General features: G+C 40.1%; 1 protein-coding gene across 2 annotated transcripts in view; it reads right to left on the bottom strand.

Moving 5' to 3' along the window:
- AR (androgen receptor) overlaps positions 1 to 7,595 on the bottom strand; it is a 190,257-nt gene extending 182,662 nt beyond the window's left edge. For both annotated transcript variants that reach the window (XR_013974889.1, XM_080910608.1), the window contains exon 1: positions 5,914 to 7,595. Coding sequence is in view for 1 of the 2 variants with exons in the window: in XM_080910608.1 (XP_080766734.1) it covers positions 5,914 to 7,469 (1,556 nt within the window). In the remaining variant the exon portion in view is untranslated. The remainder of the gene's footprint in view (positions 1 to 5,913) is intronic.
- Positions 7,596 to 16,956: the final 9,361 nt, after the last annotated feature.

Here is a 16,956-nt window from a genome sequence, read left to right as displayed (position 1 = left end):
CCACACCTGTGCATATATGTACACACACACACACACACACACACACACATGATTAAAGAAAAGTGAATATAATAAGTGTTAACAAGATATGGATACAATATCATGTTCGCATACTACTCCTTGGATGCTAAGGTACACTTTTGTGCAGGTTATATACTTCAAAAATGTCTAAAGAGATAATTTTTAAACAGCTTGACATATTCTTATAAATTAATAATATAGGCACTATATGATATAACATTTCTGTTACTTATTATTTACCCAAAAGATTTAAAAGATGGTCTTGTGCTTAAAATCATTTGTTACTTTTTCAGAGGACCCTGGTTTGGTTTTGAGCACCCATATGACGACTCACAACCATTTATAATTTCAAGTCCAGAGAATCAGATACCCCAGGCATGTGGTGCACATTTATGCAGGAAAACACTCATACACATAAAGTAAGATATATAAATTAAAATTTTGTCAAGTGCACACAAATGTTTGTGGTAATATTATTAATGATGCTCAAACAATGGTGACTACCATAATTTCCATAACCTGACAAAATGTGGTATAATCTATAAAATAAAAAAATTCACCTGCTAAAAAAATAATGAAGCACTGAGTATGTTATTTAACACGAGTGAACCTAGGAACCATTATATGGAAGAATCTAGTCACATTAAAGCTAGTGTTGCATTGCTGTGTCTATTTAGATGAAATGGCAGAATGAGAAAATTCATAGAGACTAAAAGAATATTAGTGGTACATCAGAGCTGGGAGGACTTAGAGAGGTGACTACTACCAAGCACACAGTTTATTGACTGGGTGAGTAAAGTGTTCTAAATTGATCATGATAATAGATGCATAACTCAGAATTTGCTATAAAGAACTAAAATGTGCATAGATAAATTGTATGGATTGTGAATTATGTCTCAATTAGGCTATTGCTAACAAAATAGAACTTTGATACAACATAATCTAAATTGGCAACATTCTCTACTGACCAACATCACTTTAATGCTATAAATTTATGAGTGAACCGTTCCCAACCCTCACATGTCTAACATATTGGCAGCAATCAGTGTGAGAGAGAAAAGCAGCAGCATTCATGAGTTTTCAAACCATAATTTGTGCTCGCCCAGCTCTGTGCTGCAGACACTAAATGTAGCCTTTACTGAGTAACAATCTAAAACATTAGAATCAGGAGAGAGACTTCCAGAAGCTTTACGTTCTGCTTCAGAGGACTTTCCTTCAGAGGAGGTATATAAAATGCAATGTTTTAGTATTCTGACTAATAGCAAGAAAGTTAACATAACATTAAGTACCATATTGGCGTATTGGAAATTGTTTTACTATTAATGAATAAACTGGAAAATACTATGTATGAATAAAATGTGCATTTTTCCTTATGTATCATGAAGATCATCAAATAATATTAATTGTATGGTCATTATTTAAAAGTCAATGTTGTGTATAGGATACGTATAGCTCAGTATAAAGAAATATCACAGAACTTGACGGACTGCTGACAATAGAAACTGGAGTAAATTAATTTCTTTACTACTTTGTTTACCAATAATCATTTGCATGTATCCTGAGCAGCAGGAAAAAAGTTGACCTAGACATACATAATAGATGGATACCTACAGATTCAGACAGAGCTTTTGAGAAACTGAGAGTATGATTATCTTCAGTGTCTGAGAGTTTATCAGTAGGGTCATCAGAGGGAAAATGATAGGGATTAAGATAGGCTGTGTAGATATCTCAGTGCAGAAGGCCCTGGATTCAGGCTCCAGTTCTGCAAGACATATACTCACTCACACACACACACACACGCACACACACACACATGCACACATATACACACTCACACCTGGAGTGGGGAAAGCCAAAATTTTTCACTAAATTTTCAAGTTCCGTAAGCTATCTTCTACAATTTCCTCAGCAACTGTTGAACCTGGCTCTAACCTCAAGGTAAAAATGTCCTGCTATGCGGCTGTTCATTTTACAGTTCTCTTCTGCTGTCTAGTCTTAAGCGAGGTGCTGCGTTCACCCTGATCTGTTACTTGCCAGATTTGCATTAAAGGCATTCTTTAGGGGCACAACACAGGTATAATGAGGGGGAAAAATCCCATAGAGTAGAAAGAAGAGTCTATATTTCAATGTCAAAGGCACAGAAGGAATGGAATAAAAGAAAACTGAACATAGGCAGTATTTGAGGAAGCTGTAAACAAAAGAGGAAACAGTAGTTGGGGGTTGGGGAAAGATTTTCATTTCATTCCCTTACCAACATTTAAAAAATGTAATTTTTTGTTTGTTTTTTATTATCAATATTTTCAGTATCATGAGTTCAGATGTTATTATAGATCAAGCCTCTTGCTTTGTCCCTCCTAGTTTTGTTCCTTGCTTAAACAAAACTCCGGTTAAAATTAATGGTCTCTGTATCACCATATGTAGTAGCAGTAGTAGTAGTAGTAATAGTAATAAAAAGAATAAGAATAAATCTATGTTCAACTCATAGGCTACCCCAAAGAGTGGCATTATATCTGTGCAAATCAGGATATGAAAAAATTCTGTTTTAAAAGTATACATGCAAACCAGATGAGAAAATTAAAACAGTAAAGAAAAACACTTATCAAAAAAAATTAAATGTGTCAGCAAGTTCAACATATTATTTTCATGTATCAGCTTTCTGAGGAGGTAAAATTAACAAAGCCGGGAAAGCACCAGAAACTAACAATTGGAAAGTTATAAGTGCTACAGAAAACAATTTCTACTGGTGATACTAAGCTGAGAGAGGGTCTTATCATGACTGCATCTTGTGGCTACTTATAAATGGGAGTCAACTGACTTGGCTATTTGGTGTTTGGGTTCGGGTGACTGAGACCCAGTGAAAACTCACTATATGTTTGCGAACTACAGAGGACATCAGAAATCATCCCTTGATCATAAAGCCAAATGTTGCTTTATAAAACATGCAAACTGCTCCTTATATGATAGCTGGGCGAAAAATGCTTGGTAACTAGGAAGCAGAATGGAGATGACAGGAGAATTAATAAAACACCAAACTTAGAGAAAAATAAAATAAAAGACAGAACTTGCCAATGTCACTAAAATAATGCCTCTTATGAATGCTGGAAGAAACATGCAAAAAATATTAATTTCCACTCTGCATCTGAGTAATTTCTCTTTAGCCCCAACTCAAATTCTTCTATGGTTTCTCTAGGGCTCTAATTTGTAAGAATCCATGTTTACCACAGTATTGTGCTGCAAATTGTAGTTTTGTTTGATCTCCAAGAGGAAACAGCTTCTTAAATTGTCAGGCTTACAAGCAAGCCCCATTACTTTTATTTTTCTTTCTGTTCAAAACATATGCTAAACTAAGTTAAAAAAAAAAAAAAAAAAAAAAAAACACAGGAAGATTTTCAGCTTCTGCCTTCTCAGTAGAAATATTGCTGATGCCTGATACCGAATTACTGCTGCCGTTAGTAAAGCTAATATTTTTTCCTTCTTCATATAACTAATGTACATGGTCACAGATAATTGAAAAAAGTCATGAGAATCTTCCAGAATTTTGAGATATTAAACTCAAAGTCAGCACACAATGCATGCCATCCAGAGGGAGTGAGCTCTGGACCTTTAAAAAGTCCTTGCCTGTCATCCAATTATGCCTGTGAAGTACCAGGAAACAAAGAAAAGCCAGAAACGATTTCCATTTTAAATGTTGGTTGCATTCTCATGAGATTAATTAATTAATTTGCAACAAAATGATTCAAATGATTTTCTACATCCTAGAAATGGAAATTGCCAGCTCTATTAGCCAAGAACGTCATTGACTCTAGACAAATTCTCACTCAAAAATTTAAAGAGTGTCAATGAAGCTTCAAAGTTTAATGACCATTCTTAAAGCAAAGGGACCCCTCCCACTAAGAACTGAGATAAAATCACAATGCCCACTATATAAATGCGAGTAAGTATTTAAATTCATTTGGTAGAAAGTCAGACAGTATTTTCAAAAATGCTTCTTCTAAAACCAACACTGAGTACTACTACTTTCCTTCTTGTTAAGTGAACAAGTTGGGGTAGGAAACACAGAAGATGGGCAGCTAGCTTGAGTGGCTAGGCTCAGCATCACGCTAGACTAAGAAGCACTTTAGACATTCCCACCCCGAAGAAAAGTTTGTAGTAAAAGAGTTGACAGCCCTAGAAAAAAATTAACCATACCGAGTAAATCTATTCTCATAAAATGAAGACCTTTTATCCCACAGTAAAACCCATCACAAAAATAAACACTCTAACTTAACTGGAAAAGATTTAATGCTGTCAGATGAATCTTTGAAAATTCTGTAAGACAAACCTTAAAAACCAAATAGAATATAAACTATGATAAACTGTTTCTTCTGCAACTCAAAAAAAGTGTATTTTATGAAAACCTATCCTCCCTTTTTCATTTTTGGACACTGCTCTAACAACCAAGAACAATAAAAGAATACAAATTGTTAGAATTAAGTCACCAAATATTCTGGTACATCTAACAAATACATTGGGGGACATCGCAAATGAAAGAAAATCACAAATATAAATCCATAGAGAAACATGAACACCTCAGGAAAAGTCAACCATTAATTACTCAGTCAATACTCCATCTTATCAGATGAAAAGATTATCTTAACTTAGTGGGGAAAACGTTTCAACTAGTTACTAAGAGGCTCAAGAAACAGTGGTAAATACTTTTAATAAGGCAAAATTGCCCGCCACTTTTCTCCTGTCCTAATTAGACCTGTGAGGCAACATTGTGGTTCATAGGTCACTGACAGTTCTTGCTCAATTTGTTAAGACGAGCAATTCAAGTTTTAAAATATAAGTATGTCCTTAAAATGAAAAAATATAATGTGGCGCCCTTTTCCTCTCTCCCCAGTATAAATTTCTAAGCACACTCAAGCAGCAAGGCATGTTTTACAGCTTTGTTGTTTTGTTTGCAACCAACACTTGTGAGTCAAATTTAAACCTGCTCAAATTATTCATTTACAGGACACTTCTTTTCTTTACAGGTCTAGTGCAAGCCACAAATAGAGTTGCTGATGTGTTCTAAACTACAGAAAGTAAACACTTTTCAAGAGAAAACTGGCCCACACAATTACTCCCAACAAACAGCCAATGCTGAGAAATTCGCGAGACCAAACTTTGCCCCGTGTTTACTACGAAAGTAGCCCCATCTACCTGCCCTAAATGTGCCTTATTGAATTTTCTAGGTTGATCTCTACACGGGGAACAACTCCCCAGTCTCTTCCTGGGAAATAAAACTGCACTCCTTCACTCTGAGCCCCACAGTAACCAGATGCGGCTTTTCTTTCTCTCCAAGAATTGAGAATTCTATTATCTCTCTTTGAAGGATGCGGGCCGAAATCAGGTTTTTGCTTTTGTTTCCCTTTTATTATGCCAAGACCATTCGCTTCACGGACTGGAAGGTGAAAACCAACAAACCCATAGACAAGAAACTCCCCACATTTCTGATCCTGTTTCCAGGACTATGAGGAAAGGAGAAGAAAAAACAGTGAAGTGCTTACGGGTGTCATTTCTGAAAATGGCCCATGCAATTGGATTTGTTTGGAACCCATAGGGCTTGAAATATTAGAAAGATCTTAATGGAGGAGTTTAGAAAGCCTGGGGAATTGGAGGGGAATCTCAAAGAACATGTATTAGCACCCCGGAGCACAACAAAGATTCCCTGGGCTTAGGTGGGACATTTCACAAGAGGACAGTCCCCAGGAGGGCTCCAGATGTAGGACAGACCTTCCTATAGAATGGACTGAGCTGTTTTAGGATCCCTCTGAATGTTCTTTTGGGCAGGAGTCCCTAGATCCCACAAAATGCAAACTGCTACTCTGTGCCCTTGGTCAAAAGGAGGTATTTTGGGGATAAACTTACCGCATGTCCCCATAAGGTCCGGAGTAGTTCTCCATCCAAGGTCCCATTTCACTTTTGACACAACTGGGACTGGGATAGGGTACTCTGTTCACAACTCCACCGGGATACCACACTTCAGAGGCAGAGAAGTCACCCTCCTGGCTTGCCAGCCCCTGAGGGGCTCTAGTGTAGCCATAGGGGGCTACAGGCCCGGCGTCGCTTGGGCTGCTGCTGCCGCCCCCGCCTCCTGGCCCATATAACTGGCCTTCTTCAGCTGTGAAGAGAGTATGCCAGGAAGAAGAGGCGGTGGCTGGGGGCGATCCAGTGCTGGGTCCGGCTACACTCCCTCCATGTAGGCTAGCCAAGTCCCCATAGCGGCACTGAGCTGCCGCCGCAACCCAGGCGCTGCCATAGTCCAAGGGGTTCTCCAGCTTGATGCGGGCGTGTGGATGGGTAGGGGGCTGGGGGTGCGGCGGCCCGGACAGAGCCAGAGGGAAGTTGTAGTAGTCGCGATTCTGGTATGCAGCTGCCTCCTCTACTGCTCCGGACTTATACAGAGACAGAGAGGACGGGATCTCAAGTGTCCCAGAGCTACCTGCTTCACTGCTGCCAGAACAGCCCAGACTCTCACCTTCCAACCCTTTGGCGTAACCTCCCTTGAAAGAGGAATACTCAGCAGTCTCTTCGGTGCCTTTGCCCGGGCCTTCGTCCAGGGGAAGACCTTTGCATTCAGCCAGCGGCGCACAAGGAGTGGGACGCACTGCCGGTGGACCTCCCAGAAGCGACGCGTACATGCAGTCTCCCCGAAGCTGTTCCCCTGGACTCAGATGTTCCAGTGCTTCCACACCCAACCCCATGGACACAGACACTGCTTTACACAACTCCTTGGCACTGTCAGATATGGTCGAATTGCCCCCTAGGTAACTATCCTTGGAGGTAGAGGGAGCCCCAGTGGCCTCCCTTGCTCTTGCACTGCTGCTGCCTTCGGAGATTACCTCCTGCTGCTGTTGCTGCTGCTGCTGCTGCTGTTGCTGCTGCTGCTGCTGCTGTTGCTGCTGAAGAAGTTGCATGGTGCCAGCCTCGCTCAGGATGTCTTTAATGTCGGTGGAGCAGCTGCTTAAGCCTGGGAAAGTGGGGCCCAGCAGGGACAACGTGGATGGGGCAGCTGAGTCATCCTGATCTGGAGGAGCTGGTGGCTGCTGCGGCAGCCCCTTGCCAGGAGCTGTGGCAGCCCCGGGCTCGGGGAGGCAGCCGCTATCAGGGTGGCCCTCGGAGGCTGACTGCTGCTGTGAAGGCTGCTGTTCCTCCTCCAGGGCCAGGTAGCCTGTGGGGCCTCTGATGTGGGCTTGAGGAGAGCCATCCTCAGTGTGCTGCTGCCGCCGCCGCCGCCGGGGGCTAGTTTCCTGCCGCTGCTGCAAACAGGCGCCGGGAGGTGCTAGGCTAGCGGCCTCAGGGTGCCTGGGGCCCGGGTTCTGGATCGCTTCACGCACACTCTGGAACAGATTCTGGAACGCTCCTCGATAGGTCTTGGACGGGGGTCGTGGGTAGACCCTTCCCAGCCCTAACTGCACCTCCATCCTTGAGCTTGTCTGTAGCTTCCACCAAATTTCCTTATCCTGCCTCCTCGGCTCTTGCTCTGAAGAGTTCTACTGACTGATGATGTATCTGCAGCTAGCTGCCCACCTGCGGGAAGCTCCAGGGAAGAAAACTTGCGGGGGGGGGGGGGGTCGAGAGCGCCCAGATAGCCTCAAAGTCTCCTGTAAAGGAAGGCACGCGCTAGACAGGATCTGCCCTGCTAGTTTCACAGTTTGTCCCTAAATACTTTAAGAACAGATTAAAAGATGCTCAAAGTTCAACAGGGGAAAAAAATCTCTGACTTCCAAATTAAATGTCCACTGAAGCAGGTGCAAATAAGAATCCGGCTATTTTCTTTTTGTTTTCTTTTCGCTTTTGTTTTGCTTTCAACTACTGAAGCCCTGACTGTCTTTTCATCTTTTCATTTCAAGCTCCACACACAGGGTGAGGGGCGGGCAGAAGGAGGTGGTGCTGGGGGAGAACCTGGAATCAGGGACTCTCTGGGGCGTGCTGTTGCTCCTCAGTCTCTGGGCTCCCAAAAGCCTTCCTTGCAATGTGCAACAAGCTCGTCTGCTTTCAGCCAAAGGGAGTTACCTCTGTGCAAACTGGCTGGCAGTGCTGGGGGTGTAGGGGAGAGGGTTGGCCAGGAAGCCTGTCTAGTCAGCTAAGGGAGAGGGGACCAGGGACGGGGTAGGGGTAGAAGGGAGGAGGACAAAGGCAGCCACAGTCCTACCGGACACTTTCCTTGCTTCCTCCGAGTCTCCCGCAGCTTTTAGAAACTTCACCGAAGAGGAAAGGGCAGCTCCTGGGCGGCGGCTTCGAAGCCGCCGCTCTGCAACAGGCGTTGGCCGTCCCAGGGCTGGGGCTGGCGTGGTGTGTCTCTTAAGCTTCTGTATGGCACTGGAGTGGCTAGCTCAGTCTTTTCCCCTCCGATGCCCTCTCAGCCTCCAGGTTGCTCCGGACCCTCTGGTTCTCCCAGCAGGCTGGCTCCTAGGGATCTCCGAGGGGGCGCTGGGAGGTGGAAAGCAAATGCAACAGTTTGTGAGTCGGTCCCGCCCCCGCGGGCCGGCCTCCCTGCCTTCCCACCTCCTTTCTTTCTCCCCTCCCCTTTCCTTTTCTCCCCTCCCCTCACCGCAAGCTAGCGCAGGGTGGCTTTAGAGAACGGAGTGCTGGCATAGTATGGCTGAAGGCTGGAATGACTCGCTGTAGCCTCCGAAGACCCCTCTTCTCCAAATACCACTGGTTTTTCGGAACCAGGCTTTAGGCTCCAAAGTAGAAGCTTTAACTTGGAGCGATTTTAAACAGGCAAGTCTACTGGTTCCCCAGAAGGTTAGCACAGGCCGGATTTCATTCCTGAACCCAATCCCAAAACAGATTCTTGGAGGTAGGAGAGGAAAGAAGGGGCATTAGAAGTACCAGCTACCAATTGCTTTTAGGTCCCCACTCCCTCAGGGCCCACCAGGACAAGCAGAAAGAAGAGTCCTAATGAGATTAAAGAACAAGCTGCAGCCAAAGCTCTTGCTGAAACCTTCGAGATCCTCCAGTAGGGTAGATGAGAATTCCTGACACCAAGCCATTTGCTCTGAGAATTCTGGGCCCAAGAAGCCAGTGGTCACTTCTACCTTATTCCCCCCCCCTACTTTCTGTTTGGGAATTGCCTGTAACTTACAGTTTTATTTCTCCAGACTTTCAAAGGCAAAAATCACTCATCTAAGTGTGCAAACACAAATGTCAAAAGCGCTTGTCATGCATACATGAATCTTTGATATTGTCCAAAGCATTCTTTGTATAGAAGCCTTTAGATGTCCAATTTGTTTGCACTTGAAAACTCTTATCCTAGGTTGAGAAATCACAAAGGGCTGATCTTTCTATTGACGGACAGGTAGGAGTGAATGAATATGATGTAGGATACTTCCAACTGTAGAGACAAGTGAGCAATAGAAAGATGGAAAGTAAATCTATACAGAAAATGTCCTTAGAGAAAGGCTGTAGACACTTGTAAAAGGCTTTATACCTCTGGATCTGTTCCAGCAAGCACACGAGTGAATTTTGTGTGTGTGTGTGTGTGTGTGTGTGTGTGTATAAGACTCATAATGTTCATATTTCTTTGGGGGGAGGAGGTAATTTTATCTTTCTTTTGAGACAGAGATTTGTTTTGTTCCCCCAGAAAAACCTTGAACTCACGATCCTTCTGATTCAGCTTCTCAAATTCTGGGTTTTACACCAGACATTTCCACATTTACAGGCTTCTACATGAGGGGAAAAGCTTTATCCATTGTACTAAGAGTTTACCTTGATGGCTTGATGAGAAGATGAAACCTCAAGGGGAAAAGAAGTATGCATGATCAACTCTGTTTCACAGATAAAGAAGTAAAGCAAGGCCATTGTTGTCTTCTTCACATTAGCAGAACATAAACTTTCCAGTTTTTTCCCCCACATTAGTTGTAGTCTCACCAGTTCCACAACTCTTAGAAAACAGCATAATGTAATCTTTTAGAACAAAATGACCTGAGAGTGCATCCTCCTGCCCAGGTGAAAAATTATCTGCTGTGAGTATAGCAGCTGAGGCCTTATTGTGCATATTGTATTGCTTTTTCTCAGTTTCACAAATTACTTCTTAGGCTTAAAAAAAAAGCATTCAGTAGCTGTCAAACTGTAAATTTCAAAGTGGCCAATTTTCAGTATTCTAGTGTAGTACGCCGAAAAGCACAGATGCTTTGAAGACCCTATTTGAATAGGCATCGCAACCTCACATCTACCAAAGCTTTTGTATGGTTTTAGTCCAAGGGAATTGAATGAGCAGGCAAGGTGGTAGAATATAATGAACATATGTCTCAGAGCCAGGAGAACTGTTTTTCTATAGACTGACAGTGAAAGGGCTAACAGCAGTGAAAGACAATGGGAAAAGGGAAGAGGGAAGGTTGTAGAGTGGGTCCAGAAAAATGAACAGGAGAAATAATTCACCTTCCCTTAGGTGAAAGCACAATAAAGATTCAAACACATGAGTAAATAGTCTGACGCATACATTGCTTCCACAGCATCAAAGTTGTCTGTACAGATATCCTCACAGAAAATTGAAGCTAAAAATACCTCCCCTCAGAAGGCTGCAGTGACAGTGAAAACAGATCCAATGTATAAAAACAATTGTGAAAAAGAAGCATTCTAAAAGTTGGAAGTATCTCTCTTTACACAGAGAAACACACACACACACACACACACACACACACACACACACACACACACACACACCAAGGCCAAAAGACTACTGTGATACTATGGATGTCATTCCTCACTCACCACTCAACATGTTTCTTTTTACAGGGACTTTCACTGGCCTAGAATTCATCAAGTAGTGTAGGCTGGTTGTGAGTCTCAGAGATCTACTTGTCTCTGCCTCTGCAATGTTGGGGTTAAAAGTATGCAGCGCCTTTCCTGGCTTTTTATTTATGTATGTGCTGAGGCTCAAGCTTAGGCCCTCAGACTTGTTACTGAGACCTTTCCAGATTGAGCTATCTTCTCCAGGTTTTTTAAACTTCCAAAGTGAAACAAACTCTCACAAATTATATCATGATGGGAAAGATTGACGTCTGTGGTCCCACTATGGGCATATACAATATTTGAACTTTGTACTCTGATGCCAATCTCAAATCTGCTTTTCCTACTTTGCTTTCGCTGAAGAATGTGATAGAAATGAGTACTTATACAATGTTTTTCTTTTGCTTCCTCCTACTCTTTTCTCCCCTTGAAATATTTTTAGCAGTTGAATAGACTCCATGGTGTTCTCTCAGGTCATTTGAGTTCATAGTAAGTTTCTCTACAAGTTCGGGGGGCTTTCAGAATGGAATCTTCCCTAGCTTGTGCTCTAGAAAACTGAAACAAATTAACCTTCGGAAAATGGTAATAATTTACTTATTCTTTTGAGTATATTCTGAAATATTCCTCAGATCTGTTTACTTCTCTTAATCTGGTTGCTTCCAATACAGTTCAAGACATTCTAAGTTTCTGCCTGGAAAACTTCATTCACCAATCAGGCATTGATCAGGAAAATAGATTATAAGCAGCTTTATAAAAATAGAATTTGCATCCAGCAAACCACTCACTTTTAAACCTGTACAAATTGCTAAGTTTTGGAAATTGTTATTCATATATACATCTAGATAATAGTATCTTTATTCAAGACACCAAACTGATGTATGTGAAGGGATTTTTTTTGTGCTCATTTGTATGTCTCCCCATTCCTCCTAAATGCCACTCAAGCAGCTGATGATTTTTCTGTCAGAATAGATTAGTTTGCCTTTTCCCCCTGGAGTTTATGGGAAGGAAATAATAAAATACGTACTTTTCCTCTTACGTCTTTCACTAAACGTGTTTTGATATCTATCCAAACTCTTATATGGATTACTATATAATTCATTCTTTATTGCTAAGTAGTTTTCTATTGTGTTCCCGTATCAACTTATTTAGTTACTCACTTGTTCACAGATATGGATATTCTTTCAGGATGAGGATATTACTAAAAAAGATACTGTGAACATTGACACAGAAATCTTGATCTTGGCATGTTTTAACTTTCTTTAAATAAAATAATACTCAGAAATTGGTTGGGTGGGTCACAGGTCAAATATATGTTTACTTTCATAAGAAAAGGCCAAGCTACTCTGAAATAATCATACCAATTTTTATTTCAAAATTTCACCAATATTTGATATGGCAAATATATTTAATAATAACCTTTTACTCAGGTGAATGAAGGATTCTTCCTGACTTTGCATTTAGTCAATAAACAGTTATACAGAATATTTTATATTTGTGTATGCTTCATTTATTTAGTTTTTATTTAAATTAAAATGTAAGTATATAACTTCTCCCATTTCCTTCTTCCAAACTTTCTTTGCTCACTTTTTTTTTTTTTTTGGATTGAACTGTTTAATTTTATTTATCTATATATTTAAGGTTTTTGAAGTAGGATGTTTGGTAACCCATTCTGGCCTGGATTTGCCGTGTATCCATGGATAATTTAAAAATATTAGTCCTCCTTTCTCTATATCTAGAAAGCTGAAGGAGCATGCATAGTTAAGAATGTTTTAAGATTTATTTCTCAGTTAATATATATGATTATAACCTTTGCTCATTTTTAAATCCAGGCCTCTTTCCTTCATTATGATTGTTTTACATACATACATACATACATACATACATACATACATACATACATACACACACAATAAAATGTTCATAAATATACAAATATAACATGAATAATCTGCTTCATGTGACTCAGATATATACAATTTCAGATTATTTGGATATCTCTGGGGAATATTAGTTTCCTTCCTACCCCAGTAGTTGCTAGCTGTCTGTAGCTGTTTGTCAAGGGATGGGACCCCTTGAGATGTCTTTTTCATGTTAAAATGTCTACTAGTGTTGTAGTTGTCTCAGTCATATCTAGGGAACCATAGTGTGGAAGTGTCATGAGTGTAACTTCTTGGTCATTTTCCTGCTATATTCTCTGAAGCTCACATTTTGTGCATGTTACCATTAGTTCTGGGTACTCCAGGGTTAATTGTTCTCTCCATCTGCTGCAAAGAGACATTTATTTGATGAGGGTTGACAGCTACACTTAAAATGTGGGTATAACGATAAGTCGTTTGAATGTAGTAAGGATTTACACTAGCTTAGTAGAGTAGTGGTAATAAGTATTCTAAAATTCATGACTTCACCAACCTTGGGTAGTTGGACAGCTTTTCAGTGTCAGACATACCTTTTCCTCCTGCTACATGGGCTATAAATTCAATTAGGGAGCCACTGGTTGGTCAAATCTAAGAGATTTCCAAAACAATATAGACTTCTGCTATTGTTCCAGGTTTTCTCCCAGATATTTTTAATAAGTTCCTATTACTGAAGCCACCATGCACTTCAGACATAGGACTCAGAAGATGCAATCTGAATCTGACCTGAAAACCTCCTCCCTGACAACTGAGTTTCATAATATCAAAAGGTATTATGAAAGCTGCTAAAGAAGGGAAGGCATTCAGTAATTTAACAAGCAGTGACACCTATGAATCATAACAATGGTCGTCATGAAGAAATAAAACTACTGGAGCAATGATGGCATTTATTTGTTGTTTAGATGAAGTCCTTTCTCAATAATTTGCTTATATTATTTATTTCACTTTGTTTTACTTAATTTTTTGAGAGTTTCATACATGAGTATTCTGTTTACTTGAGTTCTATACCTCCCTTTTTCCTTTGCCTCTTCCTGTGTATCCCTCAATCTCCTAATAATTTTTTGATCTTTCTAATTGTCATATAGAGAGACAAGGAGAGAGACAGACAAATGGGCAGACAGACACAACCTGCTGAGTCAATTTACTGTTGCTTGTCTATATATATATATATATATATATATATATATATATATATATATATATATATATATGTTTATGGCTAACCATTTGGGGTTGTAAAATCTATCATCCAGCGTGTCCCTGGAAAGATTTGATTTTACCTCTCTCAGCAGCTATTAACTGCCTATAGTTTCTCATTTAGGGGTAGGTCCTTGTAAAATATTTTCCATCCATATTGGTCATGCAAATTGACACTGTCATTTTACAGATCTTATTTAGGTGCCAATATTGTTAAGATTTTATGTGTACAGCTTTCTTGAAGCAGGCTTCCTGGTTTCTGGGCTATTCCTATCTTCCCATCTCTTCTTTCATGATGTTCCTTGAGTCTTGGGTGTAGGAAAGATTCATCACTTAACAATGAGCAGCCCATGATCAGTTGTTATCTATTATCTGAGTAGTTAACAAGATTTAAAGTAAAAGGCATAAGTTTGCTCCTACTGAGTGGACTTGAAGACAAATGGGAGAAATGAGGATTACCCCCAAGATATAAGTACCACTATGGCAGCAACAAGGTGCTGTTTCCATTCTGGTCTTTCTTGTGGTTTATAAAAGTCATAGAGTAGAAGGATTGTAGAAGGATTGTTGGTTGCTTTTCTCCCTTGAAGAGCATCCTTAGATACTAGGAGAGCTATTTCCAAGTTAGGAGGTTTCTATGTCAGTTCTAAGTTCTGAAGATTCATGTTCAAAGTCTATGATGTCTTCAGCAGTAAGGTCTTACTCACAAATTCTATGAGGTAATCAAGGGCAACATCAGTAAGTACATATATTGTAGGGATGTCTCTCCTTACCAACAACTAAATGGGAGGTGTTCCATGCCTGGCACTCAGAATTTTGTAAGATAATATATATCTCTCAAGGTGAGCATTATAGCCCTAAATGGGGTTACTTCATTTAAATTATCTGCCTCCCTGTCTATCTCTCTGTCTGTATAAATATATACATATACACATATGTCTGTATATATATATATATATATATATATATATATATATATATATATACATATAGTCATATATATATTATACCTATATCTTAGTTGAACATTAAATAAATTTGCCAATGGCTTTTTTAGGGTTATTCATCCCTTCTTCATATTTCTTTCTTTGTATTACTCTCTGTAACTCTCCAGGTAATGCCCTCCCAATTTCCCACAGTTTCTATTTCATAGCACTACATCCTAATTTCCCTGTTTCTAGAGCAGTGTTTCATAATCTGTGGGACATAACCCCTTTGACAAATCTCTATCCCCTCCAAATTAAATTATCATTCATAACAATAACAAAATTATAGTTATGAAGTAGCAATGAGGACCTAGCTATACCACTCCTAGGCATATACCCAAAAGATGCTCCAACATATAACAAAGTTACATGCTCCACCATGTTCATAGCAGCCTTATTTATAATAGCCAGAAGCTGGAAAGAACCCAGATATCCTTTGACAGAGGAATGGATACAGAAAATGTGTTACATTTGCACAATGGAGTACTACTCAGCTGTTAAAAACAATGACTTCATGAAATTTCTAGGCAAATGGATGGAACTTGAAGCTATCACCCTGAGTGAGGTAACCCATACTCATGGTATGCAGTCACTCATTAGTGGATACTAGCCCAAAAACCTCAGAATAATCAAGAAACAATTCACAGAAATTATGAAGCTCAAAGAGAAGAAAGGTCAGAAGGTGGATGCCTCAGTCCTTTTTAGAAGTGAGAATAAAACACTCATGGGAGAAAAAAAATTGGACAAATAGAGGAGCATGGATTGGAGAAAAGATGCTGAAGTGGGAAAGGGTGGTTAGGAGAGGGAGCACCTTCATGGAGGCAATGGGAGGGGAGATGGGATTGGGAGAAAGGTGATAACATCTGGAATGTAAATACAGAGAACATCAAAAATAAAACCCAGAAAAAAAGGAAAATAATGTTATGGTTGGGGTCACCACAACATGTGGAAGTACATAACGGCCACAGCACTAGGGAAGTTGAGAACCACTGATCTGGAGCTACTTCTCATGGCACCATCATTGTCCGTTTCTGGTTTCTGGGAATATTCCAAGTTATGTACTCAAATCAAAGATTGACAGCTATGATCCACATAGAAGAGAGAGTATGGATCATTGGTTTTTTGGTGTTTTGGTTATATTACTTAATATAACCTTTTCTAGGTCCATCCACCTACCTGAAAATGTCATGACTTCATTTTTCTTTAAAAGTTAAGAGAGTGCTGAAGAATTTGAAAAGGGTTGCAACTCGTGGGAAGAACAATATCAACTAACCAAACCCTCCACAATTCCTATGAACTAAAACACCAACCATTGAGCACACGTGGAGAGACCCATGGCTCCAGTTGCATATGTAGCTGAAGATAGCAGTGTCTGGTATCAATGTGAGAAGAGGCCTTTGGTCCAGGGAGGGCACATTTTCACAATGTAAGGGAATGCCAATGCAATGGGTTAGAGAGGGTGATTAGGAGCAATTGCACCTTTGTGAAGACAAGGGGAGGAGAGGGGAAGGGGGAGGAATGGGGGAGAGGAAGGGGACAACATTTTAAATGTAAATACAGAGAGTATCTAATAAAAAAAGGTTTTAAAAAGTTAAATAGGGTTCCATTGAATATGTACTTGACATTTTCATTATCCATTTATCAGGATATTGAAGGATATTTAAGTTGTTTCTATTTTCTAACTATTGTGAATATAGAAAGCATCAATGAATATGGTTGACCAAATATTTGTGGAGTAAGATATTGAGTCCTTTGGACTTATATCAAGGATTTGTTTAGCTGGAACACATAGAAGATATAATTTATATTCTTGAAATTTCCCCACACTGACTTTAATCATGGCTATAACAGTTTGTGATTCTAACAATGATTAAAGGGTCACTGTTCAAGAAAGTATTTTCAGCAGAAGAATATAGAATGGCTGAGAAACACCTAAAGAAATGTTCAACATCCCTAGTCATTATGGAAATGCTGATCAATACAATCTTGAGATTACACCTCACCTCAGAAAAATGGCTAAGATAAAAAATTCAGGTGACAGCAGATGCTGCAAAGGATGTGGAGAAAGAGGAAAACTTCTT

This window comes from Micromys minutus (genome assembly GCF_963924665.1).
Source record: "Micromys minutus genome assembly, chromosome: X".
In the NCBI taxonomy this organism is placed as follows: Eukaryota; Metazoa; Chordata; class Mammalia; order Rodentia; family Muridae; genus Micromys; species Micromys minutus.
The sequence above is the reverse complement of the archived record's forward strand: the minus strand, read 5'-3'. Positions and strand labels throughout refer to the sequence as shown.